The 19,497-nt window shown below is 46.5% G+C and overlaps 1 protein-coding gene across 4 annotated transcripts in view; it reads right to left on the reverse strand.

The window, feature by feature from the left end:
- Window positions 1-17,352: 17,352 nt before the first annotated feature.
- The window catches only part of ZCCHC2 (zinc finger CCHC-type containing 2), a 43,805-nt gene continuing 41,660 nt past the window's right edge, over window positions 17,353-19,497 (reverse strand). For all 4 annotated transcript variants that reach the window (XM_038127225.1, XM_038127224.1, XM_038127223.1 and 1 more), the window contains one exon: window positions 17,353-19,349. In XM_038127225.1, the coding sequence (XP_037983153.1) occupies window positions 19,282-19,349 (68 nt within the window). In that variant the 3' untranslated portion in view covers window positions 17,353-19,281. The remainder of the gene's footprint in view (window positions 19,350-19,497) is intronic.

The raw sequence follows: 19,497 nt of genomic DNA on the forward strand, positions 1-19,497 counted from the left end.
TGTGGCCATGGCTGCCTTGCAGGGGGTTTCTGCAGCAAGGGGAGAGGCTGCCGACACCGACTGTGTCGGCCGCAGCACATTGGCCAAAAGCCTTGCAATGTGTTTTATGCAGAGAAAAGACTTCAGCCCTCCTAGTCTGGTTTTGTGAGGCTCCTAGCTGGACTTAGGTGTCTCTGCCTGGAGGTGGTTGTCCTCTAGAAGAGTCTATGGGCACATGGCGGAAAATGGCAACTTCACCTGTCTTCCAGAACTACCCAAGGTGCTGCAACTGCAAGAGATGTACAGCAGGATTTTTCCAGAAGCAACTGGGAAAAAAATCTAGGACAGAGCTCACCAGGTCTCTTCTAGATCATGCCTCTCTCTATAAGCAAGATTAACATATCTTTCTTTTGGTTTTTTTTGTTTTTTTTTCCCCTAGGATGTGCTCCTGCGGCAGCATGAATGGCGCTGGATACATCTGGTATATCTTGAGGAAGCCAAGTTTGATAAGGATTGCTTTTCCTGGCTTTTCAAAGTGGGAAATTTAGGTTTTACTTTGACCACATAAAGAAGTGTGCTTTTTGGAGCTGTCACCATCATCCAATGCACGTGGATTTTGCTTCCACTTTGACTTCTTTCCCTGTGCTCACAAATGGTGTCGCTGTGGAAAGCTATTAGGCACCCTGCATCTTCCACTGGAGCAGACACAGCATACCTTCAGAAGGGTTACCTTTGTCCCCTCACTTATGCCAAGCCCATTACCCTTGATCCAAAACAAATTAAAATGTTGTCATCCATACTGGGACAGTTGCAGGGTGGGGGGGTGTCTGTGTAATGCACCAAGCTTCCACTGTTTAGGGTGTGCTTTGTTACCTGGAATAAATTAGTTACAGTGTCTTGATCTACAGTACGGGATCCAGCTGTTGTGTAACTCTGGAAAAACCTTCTGTTGTTACACAACATTGTTGGTATCACCCCCATCTATGATACAGCCGTGCAATCAAAGCTGTGTTGCGAGCACGGGTGCATTTCTACACCGCAAATCCCTCTTCCTGCCCCACTGTGTGCAGAGACATAGCAAACACTGCCTGCTTGTTTGGGCACACGGAGAACAATCCTCTTTTTCCCAAAGATCCCAATTGATCCCCATTGAAATCACAAGATTTCGTTTCCCTTCCCGAAAGGATTTCCTGAAACACTCTGGAAAGGAGATATGATCAAATGAAATGCAATTGACAAAAACCCCCAACAACCAGAAATTTCGGATATGTAGTGACTACAAGAAATTGGTCTGCAATCGATTACAGGAGGTGCAGTGCAAAGGACCAAAACAGGCCAAAACTGACCTCACAGATGCTGCAAAATCAGGGGGAAAAATCAAGGAGCAAGACACAAGTTAGAGAGGAAGATATGAGAGACATGGCATTTCAGTTTGAACTGCACGGGTGGACGCTGTTTTACTCACAGGAAAACCTACCAGCCCTTGCCCCAAAGTACCAAATGGCCACACATGCCCTGCTGAAAATGAGTCTTGCAAATGGAAACATGGCTTCTGGTCTGCTTGTGGACACCAGCTCTGCTTTCCACTCCTGACGTTTTCCATCTGGGATTCATAAACCCTGGGTCATTCCCATTTATGTCACATGAAAAGAGGAGGAGGAAGCCTGCTCCTGCTGGCCACACTCTAGCACTGGCCAACCTTTGTACCCAGGGTCAGCAGAGGTATCGCCACGCAAGAGGTGTTGCTCCACCCAGAGAAGGAAGCGAGTCAGGTGCCATTGTCCATGAGCACGTGGGGTCACTGGCGCTGCCCGGGGCTGTGGGACAGAGTGAGTGCCAGTTCTGCTGCAGCCTTCTCTGGGAGTGGGAATGTGCAGTCTGATAATATGAGGGGTTTTTGTTCTCAGCAAGCTCAATACTTTTTCTTTTTTTGGGGAAAAAAAAAAAAAAGGAGGAAGCACCTAACATGTGTACCTTCTCCCACACATGCTGTGGGTGTGCACACAAGGATGAAGAGCCAAGCATGGAGTGAGGCTGTGTGTACCCTGCTGCCAGCGGGTCCCAGCAGCACAGGACTCTGGCACCAGTCACAGAGCCTGACAAGACATTTCAGCTTCGTTGGAGCCCTTGGCTGTACATCACCAGAGCCCACCCTGGGTCACTGACATTGCTGTCTTTCTCTACAGCCACAGACCTCAAGCTGCAGTCAGTATCTCCAGGCACAGAAAAAGCGTGCACACCACCAGATGGTGGAAAAAAAAAATATCTTCTCCATAGTGAAAGGCATCAAAAGGCCATGAAGTGCAGGGACATGTGGACCAAAGTCCTCATCCCAGAGCTCTTGCAACACCTCACAGAAGGGAAGGAGAGAAGCCCCACAAAATGTCTCCTGACAATGTTTAAGTCCTCAGCTCCCAGGCTAACTTATGCTTTCTGATTTCAGTGGAAGATCTGGCTTGAGTGAAGCAGAACACAGTCTCCAAGTTGCACAGTGGCAGAGAAGACAGCAATCCTAAATCTCCTGAATCCCAGCCTTGTGCTCTTTCTTCCCAAGTTGATGAGTGCTTAATCTTTGAGAAGCTTATGCTGAGATTTTCATGTTTGTTTAAAGTTTTAAAACAAAACCTAATCACCTGCAGTCAATCCTACAGGTTTTGTTTTTTTGTTTTGGTTTTTTTTTTTTTTCAGTCCCAGATGCAAAACAACCCTAAACCTGCTCGGCAGATCTGCTGACACAGATATGCTATTTTGCTGGTCTTTTAAAACCCCTTATTGATTTTTTCCTGGGTTCACATAGGGTTCACAAGTGAGAGTGTTGGTCCTCCGAGTATGACTGTCCATTTTAAGTGCCACTTTCTGCATTAAAGGAAAGGCTGCAAAAAGGGCAATATGGACAGTAATGCTGAAGGGCTTGCTCATGGCCCAGAGCCCCAGCAGCTTCATTTGAGATGTGCTTTCCACCTGAAATGGTTAAAGCATCACAGAGGATGGCATGGAGGTCTCAGCCATTTTAACCAAGCATGATGCTGTTGGCTTGAGAGAGCGATGGATCCAGAGCAATTGGCCTTCTGTGGGTGGCAGAAGGGAAGGACTACTTCCTTTTGGACCAGCTGCCACGCCTTGGTTTGTAATTGCCTGATTGGCCTCAACACCAAGAGGTCAGACTGTCCCCAAGGTGTGGGTACAGAACCACAGCACGAGCCACAGGCACCCTCTGGGCACCAAACCCCTGGGGGCTGGGGCCACATTTTGGAGATGTGAGAGCAGGGCTCCCACCAACCCCAGCTGTACTCAGAGACACCCACACGTGGCTGTCTGTGTCACTGTCTGGGAAAAAGGACCACCACAGAAAGGAGACCCAGGAGCTGAGCTCAAGTGTGAACCTTGATCATCCTCACAGCTGGAGCATCAACCCTGATAACCACATCTGCTGGAGGTGCTGCCTGGCTGCCAAGCCACCTCCGGGCTCTTGGTCATGGCTTTGTCAGAAATCTTGTTCTTTGAAATGCAGCACAGAAACTGGAACAGCAAAGGAAAAGAGATTAACCTACTGAAAGAAAAGATTCTGCACAAAGAGCTTCACTGGCAATTTCAGCATAAATGGGTGGTATCTGGTAGTACCACAAGGAAGTGAAAACGGGGTCTTATTACAAGTGTCATTACACTTGCAGTTGCCTGGGCTACAGGTATATATATATATGAATCAAAAGAATCAGGTATACCTATAAATAATACATAAGATCACACAATAAATGAGGTCAGAAGGGACTGTCTGGCCCAATCCCTACCAAAAGCACAGCCATGTTTAAAGTCAGAGTAAGCCTTTGTTGGGAGAGTTTTGCACATCCCTGCAGGAGACAGTTTGACCATCAACCCTTGTGAAAATTTTTTGCTAATGTTTAATTGGGTTTTCCTTGAACATAACTTCTGTTCTGTACCTCTCATCCTTTCACTGCGCACTTTCAAGGTGAGTCTGGCTCTGTATTTCCTGCAAGGTAGTGTCAGACAGCACTGAGGTCTCCTTTCAGCCTTCTCTTCTTCAGGTTGGACAAACCCAGTCCTCTTGTCCTCTCCTTGTATGCCACATCCTTCTGTTGGACCTGCTCTGCTACCAAGGACCCTACAACTGGACACAGCATACTTAGATGTGGCCTCCCATATGCTTAATGTATTCCTCCAGAGAGGCTGAGGATTTGTTTGGTTTGGTTATGATCTAGGTTCTCTAAATGTAAGAGGTCTTGCGTTTCCTGCTGAAATACCCTACTGACTATTGCTGGGCAAATGACACTCAGAAAGATCCTCCAGCTGACCCCACATGGCTGTTCCCTTCTTCTTGGCTGGTTTCTAAATTGTCAGAGCAGGGAGGCTCCCAAACAATCTTTTATTGAGAGAAGTAGGACAAGATTCAGCCTAATTAGCACTCTAGCAGAGCTGGGGCAGTCTGAAACAGAAGCCTACAGTGAGCTGTGAGCGATGGAAGAAGTTGCAAGCCTTGCACGGGAGTCTCACGATTCTCTTAAGATTCTCTACGTTCCTCTTCACCGTTTTAAAAGGCCGAACCTGTGCTTGCCTGCACAGCAGAGCACAGCCCGCGGCAGCGATCTCGGGCCGCTCCGCCTTGGTGCCGCTCCTCCTGTCCCCAACATCGCGGAGTCACGCCAGGCAGCCTCTCGCATCCCGCCTTCCTCGCCCCTCCGGCCACGGGCGCTGCTCCCGCATGCATCCTCTCTTCCACGTGGTTCATTTCCCCCAGCATGGTCTGACTTACGCCTCCTTTTTTTTTTTTTTTTTTTCCCTTTTCCTTTCGTAGTCAACTCCGCCTCGGCTCTGCGAGAGTGGCCCAGGCTTCAGCCCGCCAGGGTGCGTGCTCCTTTTCCTCTGCTCGTTCCCTTCAGGGCGGCCTCCGAGCACTGGGAAAACACTGCAGTAAAAGCTGGCCGGGACTGAAGGCTGAGCTGGCTTTTATTCCGATAAATAATCGGGTCGCATAAACGCTATCAGACGTGATCGGCTGCGTGATCTCTGCCGCAAGCTCTTCAGCAAGGAGGGCAAACCCTTTGGCGCCGCGCTTGATGGCAGAGCCAGAGCTTTGCGCATTCCTTGGCCGGGTCCTGTCGCTCTTGAGGCGAGCCCATTTGCCTCTGGGCAGGGAGGCAGGGGCGAGCAGGGCAGGGGCTCTGCAGCCAGCTTGGCAAAGCCCGGCTCGTTCCTCCGTACCCTTCCCCCGGGGACTCTCTGCCTCCAGCCCGCCATCCCTCGCTCCCTGCAGGTCTGAGGCAAGCCGAGGCACGTGGCCAGCCTCTGGAGCAGGAGCCAGCGCTCACCAGCAGTTTTCAGCCTCAGGATGTTTCCCTTTGAACAGCTTGACAGCAAAAGCTTTCCTCCTGGAGAAGACTGACTCGCATCTGCGGCTCGTCCGCTCGTCTTCCTGGGATTTGCACACCAGCGGCTAAAACCTGGCTTTGGCTCTAAGGTCGAGTGCTTGAGTGGGGTGGATCTGCCGAGGTGGCCTCGCCCCAGCTTCCATCCCCTGCTTGAAAGGTCTCACAGGACAGCCGAGGATATATGGGATGCCTTATGGCTGAATTGCACCTTGGCAAAACAGCTTATTATTCATCCTTCGGGGCCAATTGCTGGCTATCGTACAGAGCAGGGGCAATTCATGAGGAAGAAAAGGCATCCTTTTGAAAAATAAAGTGGTTTGGGTTTTTTTTTCCCCTTCCAAGAAGCCTGCAAGGCAGAATGGCAGCATGCATGAAGAGAACATTTATGCAGACAAGCAGCGTGGCCTATTTAAGAGCGGAGTGAAAGAGCAGTTATTCTGCAGCTCCATTCTGATGGTAACCAAAAATAAAAAATGTCAGGACTCGGCAAAAGGACCACACACAGCCAAAGAAGCAGCACTGGCAGTGGGAGGGTTACACTGGCAAAGGGACCCTGAGCGGGAAGCAAATGAATGCTTAGTCTCCCACTCACAAAATCACCAATCCAAGGTTTGCAGGAGCAATTGCCATGAGTAAGAGCATTAAAACCCTTCTGCGAGGCAGGCTGAAGGCAGTAGAGAATAAAGCCAATCGCTGTTGTACTCATTTCCCCATCCAAGAAGTCAGGGCTAGCTCTGCTCTCTGTTTCTGGCCAGCTGAGCCTGCACAGCCAAGGCTGCACCTCAGACAAGGCACGTGGCAAAGCTGGCCGTAAGTCCTATAGGCACAGCCCAGCACCTCTTAGGAAGAGACTTTGGAAGCCTTTGCAGAAGCCACCACCAATTTTGGGTAAGAGAGCTGCCAGTTTTGCTTACAGCACAGCTATTTTCTCATTTTTTATTTTGACCCTTAAAGGAACTTTTATTTATCCAGGTTTCAGAGGGGGAAAGAGGAGACTAAGCTTAAGGGACAAGGGCACCTGATTTGTTACACAGGTTTCTGAGCAGAAATCTCACCAAGATGAGCAAAAACAGCTCACAGTGGCAAAATACCTGCAAGTTTCAGCACAGGTGGCCCTCCATCCCCACTTACACACTTCACTCTCTGCAGGGGTGATGTACAGTGGAATTCCCTGATCCTGTGCGTCTGAAAAGTGATTCTTAAAAATTGACTTGCACTTGTGAACTCCGAGGCCCTCAGAAGCAGATTCCCAGAGTACCCTGCTAAATAGCTCCCAGGTAGCTTAAAGTTAGCTCTCCTGAAGTCCAGGGTAGTAACTCTTCTCTCCTGTCTCCTCATAACCCAGAGGAGCAAAGTCAACCATTTCATGATCACTGTGGCCCACCCTGCCATCCCCCACGAGTCTTTCTCATCCACCTTGGGGCAGAGGGATCAGTTGTGTGCAGCCCAGCTCTGTTGTGAGCCCCATCCCACAGCCATCCAAGGGGCCGGATTCAGGAGCAGGGATGTAACCCTGGGCTCCTGACACCAGCTGGACACATTTCTCCCAGAGCAAATGCCTGTTGGAGATGAGAGGATTTACACTTTCAGCTTCACACCGCTGTTCACAATCAGTGTGGTGGGGGACAAAAGCATCTCTGTGTCTCATGGAGCCATGGAAGTAATTACAGAGAGAACTCTTCAGTGCTCAGATAACTTGAATCTTAAGGGCTGTCCACATAGTGTAGCTACCTCCTTGAGTCATGGGCTGTAAACTCAGAAAGAAAAAAGCCCCCATGCCACAAACAGCTGGATACTGGGAGAATAGGACAGCTTTCCCTCTGATCAGGACAGGGAATGATGCACATGGCTGCATTCACCCTTTCTCCAGGAACATGCTTAGAGCAAAGGAAAAAGCACTAGAAAGAGAAGGGGAGTGCACAGCACCAGAGGCAGAGAGGAGCCCCATCAGAAGCAGTGGTGTAAAGCTTGGCTATCAGGATCCAGCAGGTGTGCCTCCATTTGGATGCAATTCCATTTGTAAGTAGCACAAGTGGGGGAAAATTTGATAAGAATAGATAAAATTGGCAATCAGTGCATAGTGGGTCATTTTGCCCATTGGTAAAGGGCGTGCAGCAAGGGCCTCCTTCAGCCACCTGCCCCTGGGTCTCTCACTGCCACCAGAGCCACCCACAAGTACTTGTGGCAGCAATGCAGAGATGGAAAATAAGGTTCAGGACATACACGAGACATCCACATGCCTGGAGAGGCAGCTGAAGGCCTGCTGGGTTGTACCAAGGTTCCTCAAATGATCCTAGATGTCTGTACTGGACTACTTTAATCCAGACCCCTATTTACACCAAAAAAAGAGCATTAAGTAGAACAGGAGGAGACAGCAGCTTATCAAAGAATTGCAATGACAAATATCAAAGGGGCATGTCCCATAGCTCTTGCTTTGCCTGCCTAAAGAGGATATTTGTATCAGCAGTGGGAATGACAGGCCACCAGCTGGAGCACAGTCTGTGGGACCTCTGAGACCTGGCAGCACTGGCTGGGTTGGGGCAGGAGATGAAGAAATATTCCCACCTCACCAGCATTTGCTGGGAGCTGCTGAAGACACAGAATCACAGAATATTTTGAGTTGGAAGGGAACAAGAACCATCGAGAAACACAAACAAAAGCCTTGAAGGCAGAGACAGGGAAGGAATGAAAGTTGCTTGGCTTGTGATTTGTCTGTGTGCATTAATCTGGAAGCTTTTTGCTGCTGTTCCCTTTTCAGCTGTCACTTCAGCATGAAGATGTAAAATTTTAGAGGGAAGGAGAAGCACCCTCAGCCTACCTTCAAACCACGAGTCATAGTTTTTTTATAAAATGGAAAAAATATATAAACCTGGCAGGGAAGGACAGCATCAACCTGTAATGCTGGTGGTGGCTTCAGAGGTCCTTTGGCCCAAGCAGATGCTCCAAGCACCTCAGGGAGGACAAGAAAACAGTTTCCAGGCAGTGGAAGAGCACTGCTGAGCTACCGAGGTCTGCCTGTTGTGCTGGGTGATATTTCCACCAGTGCTCATATCCAAGCCTCGTGCTTCTCCTGGGCAGCCAAGTTTAGCCCTGCTTTGTCCCTTGGGCAGCAGGAGGACCCAGAACACACATGTGCAGTTCTACCATGTGCCACGCCAGTCTAGAGGTCAGCCACTCTCCTGCCACCCACTTAGCTCCAGTGACCACCTTGCCTATGCCCGAGTTTCCACTTCAATTCCACAAGGGACAGAAACCACAGTGATGCTCCTGTCCAGTGTCCCATGTCCTGGACACAGGCAGGCCTTGTCTCCCCACTGGTGTGAAGACAAGGGCAATCTGCTTGATGTTCAGAAGAAATTGAATCTGGAGAGAGAGTTTGTCTCCAACTACATTTTCTGAACTTTTAAAGCCCTTTGAGCCAAAACATGACGTTATCCAAACAGAACATGATGCTACAATAAACAATATAGAACAAAAATACATAAAGTAATTAATAGTGGAATAATTTCCAAAACAGAAGGATGGAGCAAGGTCATTGTGGACACAACGAGGCAGACAAACAGCAGCATATGAGACTCACAAGGAGATGAAATGGAGGGAAACTGCAGGAAAATGGCATAACCAGGAAAGAGAAAGTATTGTCCAACTCACCTAGCAGCGGGCCTGGAAGCAGGGATTTTGTGGCTGATCCCATTGCCTCACTGTGAGAGAAGTGAAGCAAGAGCATGGGAAGTGGTAGCACAGTATGGCTTGTGGCCAAAAATTGAATGAGACGCAACAGAGGCAGCACAATGGAAGTGGAGATGAAGGGGGAAATGACCTTTTTTTCATTTGGATAAGTGTGCCCAGCTGAGCCCAGGTTGTTCCTCACAGGTGCTATTGCACACCCCGCTGGTGAGAGCCCAGCCTGAACCACCCTGCTCTCCACAGATAAAACAAAGGGCAGGCAAAGCCCTAGAGTAGCAACAAGGAGCCTGTAGGATTAGAATGTCTCTGGCAATAAACAAACCACTGCTCAATGCCTTTGCATTCACACTTGTGAGGCGGCACCACAGGATTATTGCTGCTCCTTTTCTCAAGGAGGGGAAAGTGACATTTTAGACACTAACAAGCACAGGCAAGTGAGTTTCTAGCTGAGACTACAGTATCTGTAAATTAGAGAAATCTATTTTACTTTCTTTGATAAGGCAGCTGCAGTCTGATGCCAAATCTGCCCTCTTTCACCTGTCCCTGCTGCCTCAGGCACACGATGTAATACCTTATTTTAAAAGGTCCCAAGTGAGCAGTGAAATCCATAACCACACAGTTCAATGGCTTCCTCACTGCTGCAAAAACACTCGTGTGGGAGTGTGGCTGGCAAAGCTCTGCTTCGCTGGAGGGCTCCAGCCAGCTCAACCAGCACCAGGTTCCTTTGGCTCTCCATTTGTTGTGTGACCAGAATCAGTTCCAGAGTACCTGGGACTGAATTTGAACCTGAACCAGCTTTAAATAAACAATACTGAGTGACTCTATTAGCTACATTTTAGTCCAAGTCTTTCTATGTTTTCTTCCCTCTCCCCCTCTTGTGTTCTGCCCTCTGCAATCCGGGTGACCTCCATCTTCATTTGCCACTCGCTGTTTTTCAGTCCACAGCCAAGACAGAACCAGTAAGAAAGAAACCATGACTTACCTGGGAGGAGTTTTAACACAGCACCTTGCAGAAGGGACCTCACCCGAGATGAAGAGATGCTTGCCAGGGGGATCAGGACAGTGAGGCTGCCCCATGAGGGAGAGGGACCCAAGCCATCCCACAGCTCCCCAGGAGAGCCAGCAGCTGGACACAGGTCCATCAACAGCCCCAGACCAAGAGCAGCAATGGGGCAGGCCCAAGGACCACCCCAGGGTCTAGGCAGGAGCAGTAGGAGAGGGAAGCACCCAAAACACGGGCCTGAGAGCCACCTGGGAAGACCTGGCCAGCACTTAGCCGGGATGAGGCACACAGTCAGCACTGACCGAGCAGCACCAAAGCCCCTGACTGAGCCAAACTAGGGCTGCTGAGCCCAGGGGAGGCTGGGCAGGCTCATTAAGGCCCATTAGTGCCCCCAAGGCCCAGCTGTTCATCTTGCATCAGCTTTGGCTCGTTTTCCCCTCGTGCTTTGCCGAGCAGCCACCCCGCTGGTGCTATGCTCTGCACAGCAGCGGGTCCAGCGCAGCTCCCACTCGGGGACGGTGCAGGCAGCTGTGGTGGCTCCCCACCATCCCTCCCTCCCTTCCTCCCTCTGCTGCCTTTAAACTCTCACGTTTCCCCCTATCAAAGGCACGGCCAGCTGTAAAAATAATATCCTGGCATGGATGGACCAATACGGCACAATATGCAAACACCTAAGCAGACCAAAGCCAGGCTGTATGCGGCTCGAGAGAGAGAGCGCGTTTGAAGCAAAATTAGTTTTGTTTAATTTTATTAAAGAACCAAGGGAGCTTCCCAGCTTTTAAGTGGCAACAGGAGGAGCCTGGCATGTCCCTCCATCAGAGACAGTCGGGAAGAGCTCGTGGACCAAAGGGAAGAGAGCATATGGAATGTGTTACACGTATCTGTCATTGAAGTAAGGAGCTTTAAAGAGTTCAGAAGGAAACTAGATACATTTCCAAACAAAAAAAAGGCTAAAAAATACAGGGTGAGTGACAACACCCAGTGGGGAGTGGAGAGGGCTCCCACTGTTGTCCTCTGACTGAGAAAGCCTGAAGCACTAAAGTCTTTTGAATATGGAAGTTGTCTAAAACTGGTTAAAGATGTGCACTGAAAGATGAAACTTTAGGGCATTAATCAAGAAGGCAATTTTGGAAATTAGGAAAGTAAGGGCCCAAATAAATGGTTAAACTTTCTAGGAGCCCACACTCTGCCTACACACACCATTGAAAATGTCAGGCTGACTCGACCTACTGCATCTCCACTCAGGCTCTACTTGCTTGCAAGACCACTGGCTAGGTGCTATTAAAATAGATCCAAAACCAGAAACAATTGAAGTTTGTAAATGAAGCTTCTCTAGCACGGACCACCAGCAAGCAGTCGTGGTCCCCCCATGGCTCCTGATCACAGCACCCACTCCTCTGCCAGCAAGATGTGCCATGCCCCCCACCCATGTGCAAGTCAAAACCTGCTCTGAAGTGCTGTGCGTGTCACCTGCCACTGTCCAGGAGGTGGCATTCCCCTGCCCAAGGGGGTCCCAGGTGCTCTGGAAAGAGCAGGAAAGTGAGGGCAGATCACCAGCTAAATGCAGGTTGAGATGTAACCTGGAAGCCACAGGATGGTCCCTGCTGAAGTGAACTAAACAACTCCTGCTCCTGTTGTCTTTGCTGATGGGGCTGTTGGTGCAAATGAAAACACACCTCACACAGTGCCTGAAAAAGTTTCAGAAATGGAACATCAGCATTCTCTTTCTTCAAGCTCCCGTGCCAGGTTTTGGGCAGCAGTCCATGCATCCTGAAACCGAAGGCAGAGTGCTGGTCAGGACACGAGTGCCCTGCTCCTGCCAGGTCTGCACTGGGCAGTGAAGCACAGCACCTTCCCACCAGCTGTCCGACGCAGGCATCAGCATTAAGAACCTGCGGGCAATAGATGACAATAAAAGCATTATCATATTCCCTTCCACAGGCAAGAACAAAACTTAGGAAAATGCTGTTGTTAGTATCCAGTCTCTCTCTCTCTCTCTAAGCTTGGCTAGACATCTCTGGCTTGGAAAAAGTGACAGCTTTGTCACCTCAGGGCAGCTGCTCTCTCCAGTGGTGCTGGAGGCATGACAGCCTTTGGGAATCAAGCTTTAGCTGTAGAGTATCCAAGCACATTTGCTTTCCTGTCTAACATCCTTTTCTTTGCCTCCTCCAACTAAGAACATGCTAGAAATGAGATATCCTTCCTCAGAAAGGAAGAAAAATATGTTTCCAGTGTGCAGTGCAAAGTCCCAGCTCCCATTTAGCTGCCTTTGCAATGGCAGGCACCAGCACAGGCTCTAACTCTGATAGCTACCCTGCTTATTTTTATTTTGAATTAGCAAGTTGTACTATCATTTGGAAGTTTCCCTATCACAGATTAAAGCATTTTAAATGGCCCTCCACATCCTTCATAACAATGTTTAAGCCATTACAGTCTCTGCCACCTTCATCATGTGCATGGCTTTAGCACACATGGGAAAGAGATGTAGAAAGGCTAACAGAGCAAAAGTGAGATGAAAAAAAGCCCAGCAAACACATAAATGAGAAATTGAAAAAAAAATCAAAGGGAGACAACACTCAGAAGAGTGTCTTAGCTAGCTCTGTGTAGCCATAACAATTATGAACACATTATAAGGTTTTGAATGTATTGTTCCAGTCTGTCCCATGTCCACATAACTCAGCCCTGTGCAGATTGCTGGAAGGACTCATCTCCTCTGTCATGTGTCTGATCTGGCCAACTGCACTGTGGTGACATGCAGAATTCAGCTGGTTTTGTACCAAATTGATGCAGTTGCTCTTTGAAGTTCTGTGCTATGAAATTGATCTGAGCTGTGGTAAGAAATCAAGTGATGTGTGGAAATTGTCTCTCCCCAATGCCTGTTCCTATTTTTTTTTGGTGCTGCTGTTGCTTTCCCCTGCCCTCCTCTCCTCATGTTACTGCTCTTTTCATCTGTGATCTTTATTTTGTACACTGACAGAGGCCAGGATTTATATGCCTGGTTTGAAATACCCAGGAGGCCTTGGCAAGATGTACCTCAGAGCCAATCTGGTCTTAAAGGAGCAATTAAAAGAAGTCCCATGATGCTTTCATCCAGAAATCTTGAGGCTGCTAAGCTGTCTGCTCTTTTGCTGAGCAAAAGATGTACATATCCTGTAAAAAACATTTTAAGGAAAGGAAAGGAGCATTCTGATAGCAACACATTTACTTTCATGCATTATATTTACTCAGCCTAGGCGTGCCATCAGTTTCAAATCTTAGCTCTGGTAAAAAGAAGAAAAAAATCTGAAGATGTTGAAATGGCATCAAACTAAAAATGATGTAAAATACTATTTTAATGTAATATTTTATTATATAAATTATATTTTATTATGTATCCCATATTTTTTTAAAAAATAAGTTCCTAAGCAGTATTTTAATTCCAAAGCTAAGTGGCAAGTAATTTTTAATGCAACAATCTGCATCTTTCCATAGTCACACCAGTGAGCATTGGTAGGAGTTAATTCTTATCTTTGTATCCATCTTCAACATCCTCTGCCTCAGGAAAAAAAGCGTACTTTAAAAGTCAGTAAAAAATGGACATTTTAGATCAGAGGAAAGTTCTAAGATGAATGCACAAGTGGTTAAGATACAGCTTTCCTTTTCCAAGTTCAGCACTTTTTTCAGCCTCTGCTTTTGTACCTTGTGCTATTGACTCATTCATGTAACAGTGACCCTGTACATCAGTCAGGGAACACATATCAACATTAAAAATAATAGTTTTATTATGTTCTGTCTTTAGGGCAGAATGTTCCTGAGCATGAGATATTCCAGATAAATGTCTGATCTGTGGACCTTCAGGCTAAGTAGAGAGAGGTAAGCAAGACATTACCCTCAAAGATAACCAGACTGCCTCAGGAATTACTCCCGAAAAAAAAAAAATAAGCTTCACAGTGCTCAGAAAGCAATTCTCATTGTATGAATGCAAGTATCTAGAACCATTTGAATCCTCAATAGTTCTTAAGACACAGCTTCCACATCCAGCTGCAATTCTTTGCGTCTTCAATACTCGTTATGACACCTGGGCTATTCTAGCTCTGGTTTGGGTTGGCAAGGACCTTTCAAGGTCATCTATTCCAACCTCTCTGCAATGAGCAGGGACACCTTCCACTAGATTAGGTTGCTCAGAGCCCTACCCAACCTGACTCTGAATGTTTCCTGGGATGGGACAACTACTTCCTCTCTGGGCATCCCATGCCAGTGTTTTACCACCCACAGAGTAAAGAATTTATTCCTAGTATCTAATCCAAACCATCCTCCTTTTACTTTAAAACCACCTTCCTGCTAGGCACCCTTGAAGTATCAGAGGCCACAATAATGTCTCCCCAGAGCCTTCCTTTCTCCAGGCTGAACACCCTCATCTTTTCCAGCCTTTCCTCACAGGAGAGGCACTCCAGCCCTCTGATCATCTTTCATGGCCCTTCTCTGGACTCAAGGTCCACATCCTCTCTAAGTTAGGGAGCTGTCCCAGAGCTGGACACTACTGCAGCTGGGATCTCACCACAGAGGAGCAGAGGGGGAGAATCACCTCCCTCAATCTGCTGGCCACACAGTTACCATTCTTATTTTTTTGAGAGGTAACAAGTAGTATGCTCATCATGTGAGAAAATACATAAACATGAGAAAACTCAGCAGAAACGAACATTAGAGAATCACAGGTCAAAATTACTTACATGGCATGAAGATGCTGAAACCAAGTTAAACTGAAGCATCTGAGATTACCTCAGTTAAAGCATGGTGCCAATAACACCAATGTCGTGGGCTTGATTACTTAAGAGCTGGGCTCAATGATCCTTGTGGGGCCCTTCCAACACAGAAAATTCTGTGATTTCTGTGATCTTAAGTGGTACCTCAGAAGTTCCCATATATTCCACTGGTGGAGTTATGCTGCCACCTATTGTGAGGATGAACCTGACACACATTATTTTTCTAGGCAACGTTTGCAATAATTACCACTCATCTTGCTCTTCTTCATATTAGAAGTACTTTCTTCTGAAATATCTGCTACTGATCAATGCTTGTGACAGGCTGCAGGCATAGGTGGCCTTTCAGCGGGATCAAATACAGGTGTTCATACATTCTGATCTCTAATCTACCACATGTAGAGTTTAATTTGACTCTCTCTGCTGCTGTCAGCTCAAAAGCTGGTCAAAAATAAGAACCCTGCTTCTCTACTCGGATCGGTGGTCGAGGAATGCAGCCATGGGCAGAGAGGCAAAGTACTCCCCCAGCATAATGCTCCGAGATGTGCTTTCCCTTCCTCCCTCATGCGAGGAGCACAGGACTATAGGTTAGTTCCACAAAACTGAGACAGCATTTGAGCTATAGTATAAACTCATGACTGTGCCTTTAGGACCCCTCTTCTTTCCCCCAAGCACAAGGGCAGTCCACGTGGCCATTATATTGTGCCCGATTCCAGCAGCTGCAGCCACCAGCCCTGAGCAGGAAGCTCTGTTTTCCCTGTGTACAGAATTTAGGCAAACTTATTTCAGGAGAGCAGCCTCAGAAGGCCCAGGCCAGCACACCTCCAGAGGCTCACACCATGAGCAAAGCTGAAACAAACCACGATAGTACTTCCATCTCTCTAAAACTCATGTAGCTTGGCACTGGTCAAGTTCTGCAGTTCTCAATGTGCCTTTTCCCACCTTTTTACTTGCCCCTCTGGCTTGGCAGAACACAGAGATGCTCTGTTCCTTCACCTCTCCAGCAGTATCAGCTAAGCCAAGACCTAGGCACCAGGCCATCCCTGCCATCCTAAGGTCACTCAGCTGGGAAAACAAGGCCATCTGCTCAGCCACAGCAAGCATTGTGCATCATCACGCTCCCTTGTGCTCCCTCCTTCCAATCCTCCCCAGCCCTACCTCATCATTTTTTTCTTCCAGCTTTAGGAACAAAATGGTTCCAATCCAGAGCAGCACTGCAAACCAGGAGCAGCACAGTACTCAGGAGTCACTCCTGGGCAGCCTGGATAGCTGCTCAGGCCAACCAACTAGTGGGATTTTCTCAATTATCTTTTGGGCATTCAGCAGCTTCCAAGCCACTCTGCTGGAGGGAGAATCTCTGGAGCTGCAGCTGGAGTGAAACCTGAATGCACAGACAACAGTATGCAGCCAGAGAGGACAGCCAGGTACAAGTGCTATCAGCTCTCCAGCAAATCTAGCACCACAAGTATGAGGTGTTTCTGCTGTTTGCTGTGCCACAGGGTATTTTTACACTTCTGAATTGAGTCCAGCCAGGATCTGTCAAAGTCAGGGCTGCCTGCAGCACAGAGGCAAATGAGTGTACCAGCAACTTAAGATGGCACTGTAAGTAGCAGATGGCATTCTCAGAGTAGTATCACCATTTACAAATTCCTTGGACAGGTATTGGCACTCCCTGGAGTCAAGGGAAGGGACACAGGCCACTTGCTGTAATGGAAACTGTGTGATGGTGTCTGTGTGACTCCTGGGTTCAATACCCCACCACAATTATGGGAATTGCCTGAAAGGTTGGGTTCATGGGCAACTTTCAGCCTCCTCCTCACCTGAACTGGATTCTCCAGAAGTAGGTTGTTCTGGGATAAAAAAATTCAAGGGGATAAAAAAATCTGGGATAAAAATCCAAAGCAGTGTGTGGCCCTTGGCTCCACAGATAAAACTGCAGCCAAGTAGTAGGAATTAGAAATACTCTTTACAGCAGAGTGAGATCTGAGTCCTCAGTACCTCTCTCTTCCTAAGAACAACCTGAGCACATCCAGACACCGCATTCCTAGCAGACCCTTCAACTGCCCTGCAATCAGGCAAATTTTTCTAAGCTTCTTTCCTACTCCCAGCAACTTCTGTTGCCCTTCCATTTATTTTAGAAATAGAAGATCTCGCTTTCTGGTCACTACAGGACTAGGACACACATTATTTGAATGGCAGTAAAACAAAAAAAAAAGCATGTTTAACCTGGATTTTAGCCCAAATCCAGGAGCCATCAGATTAGGATAGGCTTACCTGTTCTGACAGGGCTGAGGTCCAAGTCCTGGGCCTATCACACAAGGGCAACCTGTTTCTACCAGAAGATGTCCTATATCTTAAAGAAGTTTAAATCAAGATACAATATCTTGACTTCAGACACAAGACTGACCTCAGTTTAAGTCAAATACTCTTGGCTTTTTATCAAAAGTGACAAATTCCAACCAAAATGGTACCTTGCCAAAACACCTCCATCATCCCATCCCTATACCCAGGAGCAGTGATTCATCATTCTCAGTGATAAAGGACAGTACACGCACACGGGTACTTTTTTTCTTTTTTTTATTGCTGTTAATTCAAGGAAAAAGGTTGCATAAAATCCAATCTCTTCTAGAAATATAAGTGACCTTTCCAGTACATTTCAAATATCAAAGTATATGGTAAACATACAAATAAAGAGAAGGTAACATACCTCCTATTTACAGTACAGTATTTTAAATCATAAAATAAGTTCCATAAAGTACAACTGGCAGGTAATTCACAATACAAGTCCATTGGTGGTTTAACACCCTCACTTCAACTCAAACGCAGTTCAGTCATTTCAAGTGGTCCAAAAATACCCAGATCAAATAAAAATTTTAATCAAAATAATTTTCATTTACTACTTAAACTTTTTTTTTTTAATTAAAGCTTTCATCTACCTCCCTCCCCTTCCCCTCCCCCCAAGAAAAAAGTTTCAAAATGTACACTGGTGCTATAAATATAAATGCTATCTATGAAGAAATGTAGTAATCAAGCTTTTTTTTTCTTCAAGTTTTTTGTTTGTTTAGCAATTTATTAGACAGCTGAACCAAAGATTGATTTTTATTTCATCCCTCTACCGGACACTGGGTCTGATTTTAAGAAAAAAACATTTCTGCCATGAACTGTGAGGAATGCCAAACCTTATGGATATACAGTGGTAGTTGTTCATCGGTGTTGAATGCAGCAGTCAAAAAACACACTCGTCTTCCAGATAACCTCAGTGCACTTTAGGAAATCAAATATTACCTGGAAGCAATTTAGTACATATATTGGCTTTTAAAAATAAAATAAAAAATACAGCAGCATTAAACTTACTTACTCATGATACTGACATGTTTAATACCATCTTAACACTCATTTCAGTCTTTCACATTATACCGTAATTACGCATAGTGGTAAATTGTTATAAAATAGTGACTTTCCTATTTGGTAGACAGGTTCTAATACTAATACCTGACTATTTTGTAGAAAACCATAGCTTCTGTTCAGTTTGAAATAAAACATTTACATTCTAAGTACAATGCAACACTGTAATAGTTTAGGAAAAAAATACTCAATCAAGTAATGTTCATTCTGTGTTGACACGATGTAGAATAGCTTTAAAAAAGGAAAAAATGCTGTCAACTTTCATTACAAATGCAAACACACTGAGTACAACATTCATACCATTTTTTCACCTTTGTTGCTGAACATACAGGCTAAAAAGCTACAAGGGAAGAAAAATCTGTCAATTTAAGCTCGTTCATTTTTCTAAATCTGTTCCAGTCCGCACAGTTTCAGCCCCTTCCTGCTCTATGTATTTTCATTTGTTTGGGCCTCTCGAGAGCTGCGTATCTGTATTATTATCAGGTATAGTACACAGACACTGTCGTGTTTTCCTTTGGACTCTGCTAATAGGATGTTTGAACATCTCCCCTCAATTCATGAGCATTAAATTTAGAGTATGGGCAGGGTCTGTATGAACTGCTAAACACTCATGCAAGTCCAACGAATCCACGTGGACAACCAGGGAAAGTAAAGAAAACAGCAGCATAAGGAGAACAGGGAGGGAGGGAAGAAGATTGTGGTGGGGAACATGACCAAGTTTCTTCTTTCACCACATGACTGCTCCACCAGTGATGTCAGAGGTCAGAGGAATTTTTTTTTAAAACTGCAGTAAACATTGCACATGTCTCAAGTCTTCAGTGCAAAAGCATGGTTCGAATGCTCTGTCTGATTGTTTGGCTGTGTGTGTGAATTACATGCATTACGCAAGCCTCTTGTAGAACCAGGAGGAGACCAGGGACTCAGCCTTCTTCTTTTGTATGGAACAGAGGTGCAAAAGCAATGAAAAATTCCAAAAGAATATAAAACTGGGAATGTCCCAAAACACAAGACCAACCTCCCCCTCCCACACACACCTTCCCCCAATTCCCCAAGCTTCACTTTAAGTAGGCAATGTTTACTTGTTTCAGTCTGCAGAATCCAAGGTATCATTGGAAGGGGGAGGGGGAGGTGCGTATCTCAGTCTGTAAGTGCCTAAAACAGGAAAGAGAACTACTAAGTCACTGCTCACAATTAAAATGGATTACAAAACCACTACAAGGTATCAAAATGGACATGCTCTTCAAAAGGCACTATCATCCTCCAGTCCTTTTAAAGTAGGTCCTCAGACTTTATCCTATGT

Source organism: Motacilla alba, chromosome 2 (genome assembly GCF_015832195.1).
Source record: "Motacilla alba alba isolate MOTALB_02 chromosome 2, Motacilla_alba_V1.0_pri, whole genome shotgun sequence".
Classification (NCBI taxonomy): domain Eukaryota; kingdom Metazoa; phylum Chordata; class Aves; order Passeriformes; family Motacillidae; genus Motacilla; species Motacilla alba.